The 14881-nt window shown below is 43.0% G+C and overlaps 1 protein-coding gene across 5 annotated transcripts in view; it reads right to left on the reverse strand.

Annotated features, from left to right (window-relative positions):
- The window catches only part of CERS3 (ceramide synthase 3), a 198604-nt gene that overhangs the window by 18913 nt on the left and 164810 nt on the right, over nucleotides 1-14881 (reverse strand). For all 5 annotated transcript variants that reach the window (XM_077263362.1, XM_077263363.1, XM_077263361.1 and 2 more), the window contains one exon: nucleotides 11725-11843. In XM_077263362.1, the coding sequence (XP_077119477.1) occupies nucleotides 11725-11843 (119 nt within the window). The remainder of the gene's footprint in view (nucleotides 1-11724; nucleotides 11844-14881) is intronic.

Here is a 14881-nt window from a genome sequence, read left to right on the forward strand (position 1 = left end):
ACACATCACAGGAAGAAAAAAAACAGGATATGTTATGTGTTGTGCATAAATATGTGATTCTCCAGAATTTCTTTTAGTCTATGCCTGATGAAGAGGCCTGAGTAGTCTCGAAAGCTTGCAATTTTTTACCATTTTTTCAGTTTTTCAGATAGCCATTAAAACGTATCAACCACTGAGGACTCTCAATTCTAAATATTTTTCTATCTACTGGCTAACATGGTACCAAGATATATATCTTTCCTGTATCAAATTGGTACATTTGACCATTCATCCATCCTTTAATTACATGAAGTTTGCCAGTTCTGAATGCTGAAAAACAGCCCCACACCATGATGTTCCAACCTCCAAACTTCTTTGTTGGTATGGTGTTTTGAGGTGATATGCAGTGCCTTTTGGCCACATCTGACTAGACTATATAAAGTATTTCCCAGGCTTGTCTATGTTGTTGAGCAAACTTTAATTGTTACCATCCACCTTTCGTGTCTCCCGATTTCCTGAAAGATTGTAAACTTGCGAGCAGTGCCTTCATTCCTTCGTATTTGTTGATCTATGTGTTTATTGTTATGCTGTAATGTCTATTGTCTACCGAAAGAGAACCACAGAACCCAACCATAAGTCCAGTATGAAATACTTTTTATTCATATAAAATTTCTAATAAAAACAACAGTATTTAGGGGTAAAAAAACAGTGCAAATATAGCTTATAGGTCACAGTGCCTTAATCTACATGGTATAAAAATATTGTATACATAAGAAAAAACAGAGACGTATATCCAGGAGGCAAGTATTGTAAATATAGTTAAATAAACCACAAAAATGTGAAAAATGTTAAGGGATCACACTCAGTTATGTGATTGAACAGCAAGATATCAAACCATTGTGTCTCGCTGATAAACAATCAAATGTAAAAAAAAAAAAACAACAACTATAAAAAAGGTGAGTGTCAACCTCAAAAAATAACCAAACAGCAACAAAATTATATACTATGTGAGATGACCAGTGTCTGCCCAAATCGTGAAACTGCCATCAATCAAAACATAATAAACATTTAGGTGTGTTACATGTTCACAAAGTGACAGGGAATATAACTATAGTGAAGGACAAAAAGTGATAATAGTGAAGGAGGAAGGATTGGATATCAGTATAAATGTTCACTCACAATAGGTCTATGGATCCCGGGCTCCTGGATGGCGTCCTCCCCAACGCACGTTTCGGCTCTTTTGCCTTCGTCAGGCGATTTCACCCGCCGCTATTGCGCGCACATGTCAGCTGTACAAAACAGCTGACATGTCGCGACTTTGATGTGGGCTCACCGCCGGAGCCCACATCAAAGGGGGAGACACGACATGCGCAGTACATGTACGGCGCATGTCGTGAAGGGGTTAATAAAAATCTGTGTTTTACTTAACACTCGTGTCCATTCACAATTTAAACTTTAAAAACGCTTGAACATGTTTTTTTTTTTCAGTAATGGAATCTTGCATGGTGAGAGTGCATACAGGTCATGGAGGTCGAATGGATTACTTCTAGTTTTATTTTTTAAACAATTGTACCTGCCAGTTCCAGATCTTTCGTATGTCTCCACAGGTGGTCCTTGGCTCTTGGACAATTCTTCTGATAATTCTTTTCACTTCTATCTAAAATGTTGCATGGAGCACCTGGTCATGGCCATCTTTCGGTCAAATGATATTCTTACCACTTCTGGATTATGGCCCCAACAGTGCTCACTGGAACCTTCAGTAGTTAAAAAATTCTTCTGTAACCAACGCCATCAGTATGTTTTTCTTGTGACAGCTCACTGGCTTTACCCATCATGAGATGTTTCTGGTGTGGCACCTCGGTAATGAGGCGCCATCAGCTGAATCAGCTTGCTATCATTTTTCACTAAGTGGTAGGATTGCTTTCTAATTACTGATTTCAGATGGTGTCATGACTTTTTATGGCTTTTTGACCCTCTCTTTATTCATATGTTCAATACTGTTTCACTGTGTAATTTCTCATTATTACACACAACAATTTATGGATATCTATGGTTTGATTTCTTTGCCTGTGTGGATTGAATGAGTTATTACCAACATCTGGTGAGAATTTCATGTCAATAGCACCTGTAGAAATATATTTACTTAGAAAGTTGGTAACTTGTTCAATACATATTTCACCCCGTGTGACGCAAGTACATCTGAACAAAACGGCAGCGTCGGAACAGGGTGAGGGAGCGCCCGTTATCCCCCTGCCCCGACATGCAGTGGTGTGACAAGATCAGCAGGCTGCTGACCTCATCACACGGCTACAGTCATTGCTGTGCTGTAAAGATGGCATTGACACTGCAGGGAACTATCATGGAGCCAAAGAATTAAAAGTTGGCAGATGTCGTGTTGCTGTGTGCACATGACGGGGCAGTGTAGCACGGAGGTGGCTGCGTGACCCGGAAGTGGCATTTACAATGTAAGCCTATGGAGTGTCAGAATGAGGCTCTTTAGACTTGCACTGTAAAAGAAACCTTCGGCTCATGCATACAGTACAGACCAAAAGTTTGTACACACCTTCTCATTTAAAGATTTTTCTGTAGTTTCATGACTATGAAAATTGTACATTCACACTGAAGGCATCAAAACTATGAATTAACACATATGGAATTATATCCGTATATACGAGTATAAGCCGACCCGAGTATAAGCCGACCCCCCTAATTTTGCCACAAAAAACTGGGAAAACTTATTGACTCGAGTATAAGCCTAGGGTGGAAAATGCAGCAGCTACCGGTGAATTTCAAAAATAAAAATAGATGCTCCATACCGTTCATTATGGCCCCATAGCTGTGCCATATAGTGCTCTGCACCGTTCATTATTGTTCCATAGCTGTACCATAGAAAGCTGTGCCATATAGTGCTCTGCACAGTTCATTATTGCCCCATAGCTGTGCCATATAGTGCTCTGCACCGTTCATTATTGCCCCATAGCTGTGCCATATAGTGCTCTGCACCGTTCATTATTGCCCCATAGCTGTGCCATATAGTGCTCCGCACCGTTCATTATTGCCCTATAGCTGTGCCATATAGTGCTCTGCACCGTTCATTATTGCCCCATAGCTGTGCCATATAGTGCTCTGCACCGTTCATTATTGCCCCATAGCTGTGCCATATAGTGCTCTGCACCGTTCATTATTGCCCCATAGCTGTGCCATATAGTGCTCTGCACCGTTCATTATTGCCCCATAGCTGTGCCATATAGTGCTCTGCACCGTTCATTATTGCCCCATAGCTGTGCCATATAGTGCTCTGCACCGTTCATTATTGCCCCATAGCTGTGCCATATAGTGCTCTGCACCGTTCATTATTGCCCCATAGCTGTGCCATATAGTGCTCCGCACCGTTCATTATTGCCCCATAGCTGTGCCATATAGTGCTCTGCACCGTTCATTATTGCCCCATAGCTGTGCCATATAGTGCTCTGCACCGTTCATTATTGCCCCATAGCTGTGCCATATAGTGCTCTGCACCGTTCATTATTGTCCCATAGCTGTGCCATATAGTGCTCTGCACCGTTCATTATTGCCCCATAGCTGTGCCATATAGTGCTCTGCACCGTTCATTATTGCCCCATAGCTGTGCCATATAGTGCTCTGCACCGTTCATTATTGCCCCATAGCTGTGCCATATAGTGCTCTGCACCGTTCATTATTGCCCCATAGCTGTGCCATATAGTGCTCTGCACCGCTCATTATTGCCCCATAGCTGTGCCATATAGTGCTCTGCACCGTTCATTATTGCCCCATAGATGCACCATAGAAAGCTGTGCCATTGCTGCTGCTGCAATAAAAAAAAAATGACATACTCACCTCTCTTGCTTGCAGCTCCTCAGCGTCCCGTCCCGGCGTCTCTCTGCACTGACTGATCAGGCAGAGGGCGGCGCGCACACTATATGCGTCATCGCGTCCTCTGACCTGCACAGTCAGTGCGGAGAGACGCCGGGAAGATGGAGCGGCGCCCGGCGTGTGGAACGCGGACAGGTGAATATGTAATACTTACCTGCTCCCGGCGTCCCGCTCCTTCCCCCGGACAGCTGGTCTTCGGTGCCGCAGCCTCTTCCTCTATCAGCGGTCACCGTTACCGCTCATTAGAGAAATGAATATGCGGCTCCACCCCTATGGGAGTGGAGTCCATATTTATTTCTCTAATGAGCGGTCCCACGTGACCGCTGAACAGGGGAAGAGATGCGACACCCGGAGACCGTGGTACTGCAGGGACAGCGCCAGGAGCCCCGGAAGCAGGTAAGTATGCCTCAGCGCCCTCTCCCCCTCACCCGCCGACCCTGCCGCCGACCGTGACTCGAGAATAAGCCGAGAGGGGCACTTTCAGCCCAAAAATTTGGGCTGAAAATCTCGGCTTATACTCGAGTATATACGGTACTTAACAAAAAAGTGTGAAACAACTGAAAATATGTCTTATATTCTCTAGGTTCTTCAAAGTAGCCACCTTTTGCTTTGATGACTACTTTGCACACTCTTGTATTAATCTGTCAGTAGATTACAGTTTTTCTATTGAGCACAAACCATCCAAGGGACATTTTGTCTTCCAGTTATGCCTACCGGCCATTTTTTAAAAGGTGACAGCCATATTCGCTGCCACATATTAATTAGATTTTCTAGAATTGATAGGATATTTTTAATTTTTGATAGGGGATCCTAAATAAAAAAAAAATCAAATATATCAGCAAGTAATAGTAAAAAAAACAACAACTATGATTACTAAATTGACTACTTCCGCTTTACTCATACTTGACTATTACACTTGAAGAGTAAATGCTTTAGTGTACATAATAGAATAAATATCTCAAGGGAAAAAAAATGTTTCATGAAAATAAAGCAGCATTATAAACCAGTGTAAGGTTAAAAAAAAAAAAAAAAAAAGTACATTTTCCAGACACTGGGCACGTGCGAGGAGTGTACGCCAGCACATATTACAGAGTACACAAGGAGCGTGTAGCCTCTAGGATCAGCCACACAATGGTGCCATAATGCCTACATCAACTTCCATCCTCGCTCACTCTATATTCTAATTCCCTCATTTAATATTTCACAAGGGGAACGTTACCAGGCGGGAACTTAACCCCTGTGAGACCATTGTGCTTGTAATGAGATTAGAGCGGCTCTTGGCAGTAGCAGCAACCCATTGAGAAGTGAAGGCTGCCTGCTCCCCTGGTGCTGGGTAATTACAGCCCCCAGAGACCGCCGCTGCCTCGAATTACAATACATTAAAGCTGAGGCCCTTAATGCTGGCCGGTGTAATGGAAAGCTTTCAAGCTCAGCATAGCCCCTCCTATGGGCACAGAATCACTGGGTAGCTGGAGCTCGTACAGGCAAGAGCACAGCATTTATTATACAGTGTGCACGGAGACTGGAGCAATCACCATCATGGGCAGGCTTGTAATTACGTGGACCCTGACCCATTAATTATACATAGTGGAAGAAGTCTAATTACACACACAGAGGTCAGCCCAGAACAATGAAGATTACAGAGCATTTTACACAAAATATACTTGGTGTAATGTAAAAATTACAGGAATACCGTAACTTTTCGAAGGTGGATGGAACAATATTGTATTCTTTATTATAGTAAATGTCCAATATATTAATGTGACAGCTATATATGTGATATGTGCATGCTGAGGCTATTGGGCAATGTACAATTGGACAATCCAATATGTGAAAAAAGTTAGTAGTTCCAGCTCCTTTTAAAATTTCCAATTCTGTATTTTTCCATTAAAAATGCAAAGTCCTTGTGCAAAGTGGATGTAGTTACAGTGGATACAGAAAAACAAGCAACGCGTTTCGATCTAATATGATCGAAAAAGATCATATTAGATCGAAACGCGTTGCTTGTTTTTCTGTATCCACTGTAACTACATCCACTTTGTACAAGGACTTTGCATTTTTAATGGAAAAATAAAGAATTGGAAATTTTAAAAGGAGCTGGAACTACTAACTTTTTTCACATATTGGATTGAAGACACGTTGGGTCAGGACGGGTTCCGTGCACCTGTGAAGCGAATCGGTGAGCTGGCTGAGGCTTCGCATCATATCTATTTATTTACAATTGGACAACCTCGTTATAAAATTCAAACATTAGTTGATATAGCTGTAAAATGTTAGAATCTGCAGCCAGCGGCACATGTCTGGTATTGCATGCTAGCCAAGGACTCCAGCGGGAAAGTCTCTCTCCATTAGTGGGGGCCCATATTACATCCCAAGGACCATGTAATGGACAAGTTGGGACCACCAGAGCAGCTGCTACTGTTTCACTTCTTACCAACGTTCTAATAGGACATATGCTTCATTAGTGCCAGCCCCTTTAAAGGGGTTGTATTTTTTAATATCTGGTTCTCGTGGAAATAAACCCTAAAAATTCAAGGGGATTGATTCATAAACTATATGTGGATAGATGATAAATGTGAGATCTCTAGTGGTCTGAATGCAGAGACCCCCAGTGATCACGAGATCAGAGGTTCCACAATTCCCTGTGAATATGGAGCAGTAGTGAGACTATGTGATCACTGCTTTATTCACTGCCTATAGGAGGAGTAGTCACACAGACTCACTACCACTCCATTCCCATAGGGAACTTTGGGCTGCTCATTGTCAATATCGGTAAGGGTTAGGGTTGAGCGACCTTTAGTTTTTTAGGGTCGAGTCGGGTTTTGTGAAACCCGACTGTCTTAAAAGTCGAGTGAAAATCTCTCTCTCTCTCTCATTCATTGGCTGAAAAAATGGCGCTAAACGCGTCATACAAAACGCGACTTTGGCGCCAAGATCGCGTACCGCATGGCCGACCCCGCACAGGGATCGGGTCGGGTTTCATGAGACGCCGACTTTGCCAAAAGTCGGCGACTTATGAAAATGAACGACCCGTTTCGCTCAACCCTAGTAAGGGTCTTTGTAGCCAGACCCCTATTTATAGGAGATAAATACTGTTTATGGGACAACCCTTTTAAAGTAACTATGCAGCAATGATAGGTCTTCTTTACCACCTCTCCATGCCTTAAAATGGGGTTTTCATATATATATATATATATATATATATATATATATATATATATATATATTAATTATTTATCCCGATATGTTTCCTCTTGGTGAATTCAATAAATTACTCACATTCACATTAAGTTACTAACATTCTACAGCTGTCCCCATTTTTTTTTTAGATGCGCCATTGTGACTACAGCGCATTTGACCGCTGCAGCCAATCACTGGTCACAGTCACATCTGAGCTCAGTAATTGGCTGCAACATTCAAGCGTACTTGAGCAGGGACTGGTGAGCAATAGCCCCATTTAAAGGGAACCTGTCACCAGCTTTGGCCGATACGCGGTACGGCCACCACCTTTCAGGGCTGATATACAGCATTCTATAATGCTGTATATAAGACCCCAACCCAACCTGCAAGAGGAGAAAAATAACTTTTATTATACTCACCTGGGGGGCAGTCCGGTCCTGGGGGGCAGTCCGGTCCAAGGGGCGTCGCTGTTCTTGGTCCGGCACCTCCCATCTTCTTACGATCCCTGTCCTCCTGCTTGCTTCATGTGGAGGATGCGTCCCCGCATCATCCACACAAGCTCCCGGAATCGCGCTCCTGCACAGGCGTACTTATCTGCCCTGTTGAGGGCAAACCAAAGTCCTGCACTGCGCAGGCGCTGGGCCTCTCTGACCTTTCCTGGCACCTGCGCACTACTTTGCTCTGCCCTCAGCAGGGCAGACAAAGTACGCCTGTGTAGGAGCGCGATTCTGGGGAGTTTGTGTGGATGACGCAGGGACGCGTCATCCATGCGAAGCAAGCAGGAGGACGGCATTGCAAGAAGATGGGAGGCGCCGGACCAAGACTCATCGGACCGGACTGCCCTGCAGGTGAGTATAATAAAAGTTATTTTTCTTCTCTTTCAGGTTGACTCGGTGGCTTCTATATAGCAAATAAAAAAGCCAAGAAGCCAGCGCTGCCTATGGTCAGCACGCAATACATAGAAATTAATATGTGCATATGCACTTTAACTGTACTTTAAACAGAGACATTTAGCAAACAATTGATCAATTCTTTGAGCCGCCACGTCACTCTCAGGGGCAGTCCTACTCTACGTTTTTTATATTCGCTGTGCCATTATGGCCTCCTAAATGTATTAAAAGCAAGACTATATTAAATGCAAACGTACCTGAAGCATTTATGAAACACTCCCATGGTGCCAATATGTGCATATGCACTTTATGTATTGCGTGCTAACCATAGACAGCACTGGCTTCTTAGCTTTTTCTTTATATTGGTTTGTGGCTGACCCCCACTTTGGCCGTGCGCGCTTGGTTATGCACGCCATTTTATCTGTCTTTATCGTGATTGATCTAGGCTGTTGCACACACTTGCAGCAGCCCTCCCCTCCCCCATAGGCTCTACTTGATTATGCATCTGTGTCTGGGCCTGTCTCACCCTTCATCCATGGTTGCTGGTTTGGCAGCATGGAGGTTAGATCTGAAAAGTCCGGATATCTTGTCCGGACTTGGTCAGCTTTTATCTGCGCTTGCCCTTTTGGCGCCATGGGAGTGTTTCAGAAATGCTTCAGGTATGTTTGCATTTAATATAGTCCCGCTTTTAATACATTTAGGAGGCCGTAATGGCACAGCGAATATAAAAAACGTAGAGTAGGACTGCCCCATTATGAGAATGCCGTGACGTGGCGGGGCGGCTCAAAGAATTGATCAATTGTTTGCTAAATGTCTCAGTTTAGAGCAGGTACGGACTGGGGCTGAAATTCAGCCCTGGCATTTGAAATCACACAGGCCCATGGTGTCCCCGTCACCAAGCACCAGATGGGATATATTACTAAGATTACCGTGGATAGAGGGAAAACAAGATTTACTACAAGACCAATATGTCTCATGATACCCGTGGCCTGCTGGGGTAAGTAAAGTAGTCAGCGACTTTGTGCTCCGTCACTACTCTTAACAGTATGGGTGTCCTGATTACACAGATTTTGTTAACAATGCAGCAGCAAGGCAGCCCATGACCAGACAGGCCCTTCTGGCATTTGCCAAAATTTCCAAATGGCCAGTCCGGCCCTGGTTTAGAGTACAGTTATAAATCAATATGTGCATGTGCACTTTTTGTATTGCGTGCTGACCATAGGCAGCGCCGTCTTCTTGGCTTTTTTTTTGCTTATATATAGCATTATAGAATGCTGTAGATAAGCCCTGAAAGGGGGTAGCCATAACTCGTATCTGCCAAACCTGGTGACAGGTTCCCTTTTAATACTTTCACCTGGAGAAAGCAGATTGGCATAAAATTATTATTATACATGGAAAACTTCTTTAATTGTCTGCACTAGAAGAATTGCTACATTTATATTTCAAAACTGTAGCCAAAACTCCTTCCTGTAGAACGTCTATACACACATGCAAGCCTAAGTCCGGGGCTACTGCTACATCACACTGCATGAATGGGGTCACATTGTGACCACTAGAGTACCACAACAAGCAAGATGCAAAACTAGGTCCGATTTTTTGCGCCTCACTTGTCATGATAATCTAGGGGTTGCAATGAGACCCTGTTCACTTGCATTGGGCTCTGATGAAGCAGCGACATATAGCAATCTGTGTCACAGCCAAACTTGCCATATAGCGCCAAGCCTTCCGACCACACCAAAGGGCGCGAGAAGTTTATGTTTCTTATATTGTACAACATTTACTCGCTGCTGTCAGTGTCCAGATCCTAAATCTAACTCTGGACAACAACGTCCCCAATTCCAGAATGTCGCTGCTCTGCCAGCTTCCATGTTTATTTCCAGTGAGTGATGTGTGCGCCACCCCATGTTAATCCTTTACTGTATTCCTCTGCCTATGTGAAGCCCCTTTTGGAGATCCTGACAATGAAGCGTTTCCGTTCTAGGCCGAGTTATTTGCAGTTACATTTGTGACTTGTGGTTAGCATTGCAGAATGCGAGGCCGGGCACCAGAAGTGCCAGCAGGGTGTGGCGCTCATACTTAGTGTCTGTGGGATGAACTGCTCAGGCGAGTGGATAGCTTGCCGCAATGTCATCCAGTCACATGAAGACAAATAATATATGCTCTGATGTTAACAGTGACAGAATCTATTCCAGAACAATCAGCTTAAGCATGAGCAAAATAAAAAACAGATGGATTTTCTCTGGCACAAATTATAATTTTTGGATCTGTCCACAGACATTATGCACTACTTAAAAGCTGGTGAAATACTGGAGTCTGGTGGGATCACTGATCCCTGTGATAGAAGCTCCTTCATGTCCACATTAAGGGCTCAAGGAGACAACCGTATTAATGGCTAGCGTGGAGATCCGACATAATACTGGATCGCACTCCAACCAATGTTATTCTATGAGGCCGTGCACATGTCCAGATTTTCCTTCGGACAGAGTCTGTCCGAGGGAAAAAAAAACAAAACACTGAGTTCCCGAGTTTGATCAGATATTCAGACTGAACTTGGCCATACAAGTCAATGGGTCCACAGAAAACATCAGACCACATTTGGATAACATCAGAGTGCAGTCAGATTTCCACATACTAAGAAGATGGAGAATTTTTTTTCTCCATCTTCTCCTCATCTGAGAAAATCAGATCACAATCTGATCAGAGTTTGGTCAGAGTCTAATTAGAGTGTAAATTAGCATAATCAATCCGATTTTCTCGAATGACAAAAAAATACGCTCATCTGCAACTAGCCCAACATATGCACTGTAATGTAATAACTCGCTGTTCAAATGTTCAGGCTTTTGAGAGTCTTTAAACCGCTTAAGGTAAGAAAAGATACCAAGTGGTTAAAAGAACTGAGTGGGCCATTGTTCAGGAATTTGCCATTCTGAAGACACTTTACTTTAGCGTAGACGGTAAATTGGAAAGCTCAGTAGACATCCAGAAGACGCCAAGGTGGCTATTTGAGCATTTTGCCAGTGTTTTACACAAACCTCTAGCAAATTTCTCCAATGTTGAATGGAGTTTAAAAAAATATATACATAAAGTATACATCCGTAAAGCGCAGAAGAAAAAACCCCACTATATCATAATTTCCTAAAATGTGGTAGGGTTAGACAGCCTGAAAAAGATGTTGTGTGCACATGTGCTAATGTTGGCTGTAACTCCTGAACAGAGCATGAGAAGTAAAAGCAAAATAAGTCAAGTTTTCTACAGAATGTACCTATATATCAGCTGTGTATTAATACACATACATACTTCTATGAATAAAATAAAAATAAATAAATAACCAACGCCCTTGGATTAGCAACATAGACTAGCATAGCTCCTACAGGCTGATGTCACAACCAAGGTCCCCAGACTTCCGTGACCATTGAGTTGTATGATATTCCTAATCTCGTACCTACAGGCCCCACCTACACATTAGATAACATTTATCTAAACCCGACAATATTGGTGGCATCAGCAGACCATCTAAAATGAATGGGGGCCTCCCGATTCTCTCACCTGATCTCTTTGTTCTCTAGGAAACTTATTCGAGAAGTGGCCTACTCCTATCTCCCCATGAAGAACACTTGGCTAAGCCAAACATTCAGGTGTATGGGGAAGCCAGGAGAAATAGCTGAAAGTTATCTCTTGTGTATGGGCACTTTATGGCAAGCTCTGCTTCTAAAGTTCCAGAAGAAGTTAGCAGATACTGCACATAGGCGAAGTATTCCAAACCCCAGGAACCTTTTCTCACCAGGATTCCTGGAACTTCTTCATCACAGCAGGCCGGTCCTGATTCCTTCTCTTCCTGAACCATCTTTCGATCTGTACTGCTGTTCGGTTGGATTTCTTAACCAGGCCATAGATGTCCGTCTGCATAAGCAAAAATTGCAAATCATTACCTTTAGCTGTTAATAATCCTATATACGGCATTTCACTAACCCCAGTATGCGGTCAACACTTTCCAGGTAAGGTGATGGCCGCGTCCTCAGAGAAATAATGTTTACACATTGTGCACACTGTACAGGACAATGGAGAAGCTCTTGTCCTCCACAAACTGATCCTCTAACCATCAGCAGTTCTCCGAGTCGCCGTATCTACAAGAGTTAGCGACACTTTTGAGGCTTTAGAACCAATTTCTAGTTTTCTATGCAGTCATGGTCTGAAGTTTCAATATTTCCAAGTTACTAAAGTCCTCCCAGAACGGATTAATATTGTAACTGGAGGTAGCTCTGTATATCTTATCTGCATGACCTACTTTATAACCATAGGCCATTGTTTTGTGACAGAGCTGTCCTCATGCACCATAACAGGCTCCTGTTATCTTTATGGATTTTGATGAGGAAGTGGAAATCGATTTAACCCTTTGTAATGCCGAGCGTAAGATCTACATATTTTCTGCAACATTTAAATGGGATCTCAAAGGCACCATTCATTGGTATTAGACTGTAGTTGGATGCAGATGTGAAGATGGCCTTAAAGGGAATCTGACATCAGAAAATCGCCCATTAACCTAACCCCGTTGCCCCTGCAGGCAATCACTTGATAATTACTATGGTGTTTGTATCTAAGCTATTCGTTCTGTGGCTTTATAATTAAAAACTTGCTGTGTTTTAGCCTAAATCATCGGGGTGGCATGGTATCCTGGCCAAGTCTCAGTCATTTATTGAAAAAAATGCCCATTCCGGTAGATTGATGGCTCCAGTCTGGCAACGTTAGCGCAGGCATCTTTGAAAACCAGCACACACACTTGCAGGATCTGGGTTCAGAACACCTCTGTCATACGTTGACATTACCAAACTGGAGAGAACAATCAATGGGAATTGGTAATTTTTTTTAATAGCTGTCTCGGAAACTCAGCTAGTATCCCGTACCGCCCCGATGATTCAGGTTTATACTTGGCAAGTTTTTAATTTATAACTATAGCAAAACCACAGAATGTATAGCTTAGCTACAAACACCACTCTAATTATCACATGATTGCCTGCAGGAGCACGGGGTTAGGTTAGTAAGTGATGTCAGTTTCCCTTTAAAAGGCTGTTTCAGAACATTAAAATGATCTATTCTTAGGTCATCCTTATTAGATTAGTGGGGATGGACTGCCACGCCGTCACCGATCAGCCGATGGTAGATGCCATGTTGCATCGGAAATGACACAGCTCCATAACTTGTGATAGTATCAACTGATTGTTACAGATTCATGAAGTTGGATCCCCAACAATCTGAAATTGATGACTACCCTAAGATATAGGTCATCAATAATAAAGTTCTGGATGAAAAGATATACCTGCCAAAACATGTTGAATATTTACAGACAGGAAATAATTAGATATTAGCTTTTATTTTTCAATATACAGTATATTACTATTGAAAATATTTAATATACTTCATAAAATCCATCAACACCATCAAGCAGCAATGGCCAAATATAGTTAATATCTCCATACAGATCTGAAGGCCTCCATTGAATGGCCGGACTGGCCAAAATCGATGGGATCGGCTGACAGTAATGTGTATGGAGGCCTCCTGACTCTTTTTGGTCAGAAAGTTGAAGGAAAGAATCAGCTATCATAGCTGATTTCGGACATCTGATCCTTTTGTTGTCCGTAAGCCACCAGAGAGGTCTTCTAGCTACACAGATACTCTCCTGTGTATGGAGGAATTGAGAGAGAGAGCTGCTAGCAGAACAGACAGCTATCTATGGTTTATGGGGCCCCTAAAGCCTTGCACCACTAAAATAGCTGACCCTGGGATGTTTACAGAAGACCGCTCCTATTGTTCATTGTTTGATGTCAAACACTGGTGCTGACCGTGGCAAAAAAAAGGTGTGTTTTCAGCACCAGATGAAATCAGTCTCCGAGTACAGCAGTATCACAAGGTTATATTACAGAGAACTGACTGCAGCATACATGGGAACATCAGACTAGGCACTGACATGTGCAGGAGCGCAGGAGGATGAATCATAGACCCTTCATCGGCCTCTTATATTACACTTCTGTTCTCAGGGCAAATGGAGGGAATTATCACAGAGGCTGCATTAAAAAGTCATGAATCTCCAATTACAGCAGAAAACAAAATACTGCAGAGAAAGTCAAGTACAGTTCATGAAAATCCCGCACTCGGATGTAATCAGAGTGCAGCCCAATTTTTTTCACGGACCCACTGACTTCAATGAAATAAGTATTTGACCGCCAACCAACCAGCAAGAATTCTGGCTCTCACAGACCTGTTAATTTTTCTGTAAGAAGCCCTCCTACTCTGCACTCATTACCTGTGTTAATTGCACCTGTTTGAACTCGTTAGCTGTATAAAAGACACCTGACCACACACTCACACTCCAATCTCTCCACCATGTATTGTGAGATTTTGGCCAACTACCTCCCTCCCTTGGTTAGAGCACTGAAGATGGATTGTGGCTGGGCAACCCAGGAGTGGCTCCATAAGAAGCATTTTAAGGTCCTGGAGTGGCCTAGCCAGTCTCCAGGTCAGAACCCAACAGAAAATCTTTGGAGAGGGCTGAAACTCAATGTTGCCCAGCCCCGAAACCTGAAAGATCTGGAGAAGATCTGCATGGAGGAGCGGGCCGGAATTACTGCTGCAATGAATTCAAGCTTTACTAAGTACCCTATGCTATTTGTAAGCACTATGGCTTTTTATTTACTTACAGTAGGGTAAATGTTCATTTTGTTTCTGTCTTAGGGTTTAACCTCAGTGATTGGCTACAGCGGTGATAGGTGTCAATGTAACGTCACAACTACAATTAAAACACAGAGACCCGAGAGCAGCAATGGGAGGCCAGCGCTGAACCTGGGGAGAGCGAATGCCTGCTCGGTTTGTTATTTTAGGCATCTTAGAGCGTTTGGAGAACACTTTTCTAAAAGTGGAAAACCCCTTTAAGGATTCCAGTTATA

The sequence above is a fragment of the Ranitomeya variabilis genome, chromosome 5 (genome assembly GCF_051348905.1).
Source record: "Ranitomeya variabilis isolate aRanVar5 chromosome 5, aRanVar5.hap1, whole genome shotgun sequence".
NCBI classification, from domain to species: domain Eukaryota; kingdom Metazoa; phylum Chordata; class Amphibia; order Anura; family Dendrobatidae; genus Ranitomeya; species Ranitomeya variabilis.